The 1253-nt window shown below is 62.9% G+C and overlaps 1 protein-coding gene across 1 annotated transcript; it reads right to left on the bottom strand.

The window, feature by feature from the left end:
- Window positions 1-831: 831 nt before the first annotated feature.
- On the bottom strand, window positions 832-1232 carry CHLNCDRAFT_143376 (hypothetical protein; the record flags this gene model as incomplete). Its single annotated transcript, XM_005842531.1, has 3 exons — window positions 832-937; window positions 1046-1101; window positions 1203-1232. 3 exons carry the CDS (start codon window positions 1230-1232, stop codon window positions 832-834), a joined length of 192 nt encoding a protein of 63 aa, XP_005842588.1.
- Between the last annotated feature and the right edge of the window lie 21 nt (window positions 1233-1253).

Raw genomic sequence — 1253 nt, forward strand, 5'->3', positions numbered from 1 at the left:
CGTTTCGGCGGGGAGTCTATGTTGCAAGCTAGTTCTTGCTTTACCAGACTTTAAGCCCACACAAGCAAGGTGGGCTTACCCGTAGTGAGAGCACCTTGCCTGGCCTGCAGCTAATCGAGGCTCCCTCTGGCAACTCGTGCTGCCGCGAACAACTCGCCCATCCTCTTCCGTTTTCTTCTCTTCCTTGCACAGCTGATCGGCGGTGTGTTCAAGACCAATAAGTTCCCATACTGCGACGTGGGCTTCACCCTGCTGGACATCAAGCCCCTGTCTGGCTGCCTGGCCTACCAGGTGCGTGACTGCGCTCGTTCCCACACCTGCTGCACACTGTGTGCAAGCGATGCAATCCTGCGCACCCGTCCCGCCCACAGTTCCACAACATACACATGCCTGTGGCACAGCTCCCCTGACCTATCCTGTTCATCCGGGCGGCCTGCAGAACCGGTCGAACAAAGATTTGATGGGCAGCGCTGTTTTCAAGTACCAGTGCTTCGGCTCCAAGGCCACCCGCACCGTGGGTAAGTCCGCTGGCCTTACCCTGTCATTGAACGAGGGTTCTGCTGGTGGCCTCCCTTTCGACCGCGTGCGTCGCCGCCTGCCCATCCGGATCCCTGGCCACGGTGCCGCGTTGCAGGCATTGTGGCCAGCGGTGTGTACCGCCTGGAGAAGCTGTGGGATGTGGTCATCGAGTTTGAGGCTTGAGGCACGCAGCTCCGGAGGTGGACAATGCTTGCCCGGCGCCGGCTGGATGTTGCTACCCCCATGCACCTGAAGAGACAGGAAGCACTGCGACCCTTGGTTGATTTGCCCCTCCCTATGATGACCTGTGATTTACCCCGGCAGGCTGCCAGCTGGCACCTCGCGCCCGATGTAATAGCCCTCCTTGGTATCCGGCTTGCCAGAGGGGTCCAGCGCCTGCTCATGGGCGGGGCTGTACCTGCAGGAGGGGATGGCGGCGAGGCCGGCGGGCCGCAACGGTCGGCAGGCGGAGGCCGGGCAAAGCCTGCGATGCGGCGGATGGTCGGCATGCCCCGCAGCCCCTCACCCGCGGTTGTTGGGGTCCTTGGTGGCCAGCAGGGTCATCTTCTTCTCCAGAGGCAGCTGCGGGAGGGCCGGGGAAGGTGCAGGGAGTGCTTGGGTTGGGCGATGTGCCACCGGCCGCCCAAGCCGTGGCAGCGCGCACACAAGCGCTGGGAGCGCACCTTGAAGAACTGGCGCTGGGCCTCTCTCATGTTGTCCACGACTACTGCGGG

This window comes from Chlorella variabilis (assembly GCF_000147415.1).
Source record: "Chlorella variabilis unplaced genomic scaffold CHLNCscaffold_530, whole genome shotgun sequence".
Taxonomy (NCBI): Eukaryota; Viridiplantae; Chlorophyta; class Trebouxiophyceae; order Chlorellales; family Chlorellaceae; genus Chlorella; species Chlorella variabilis.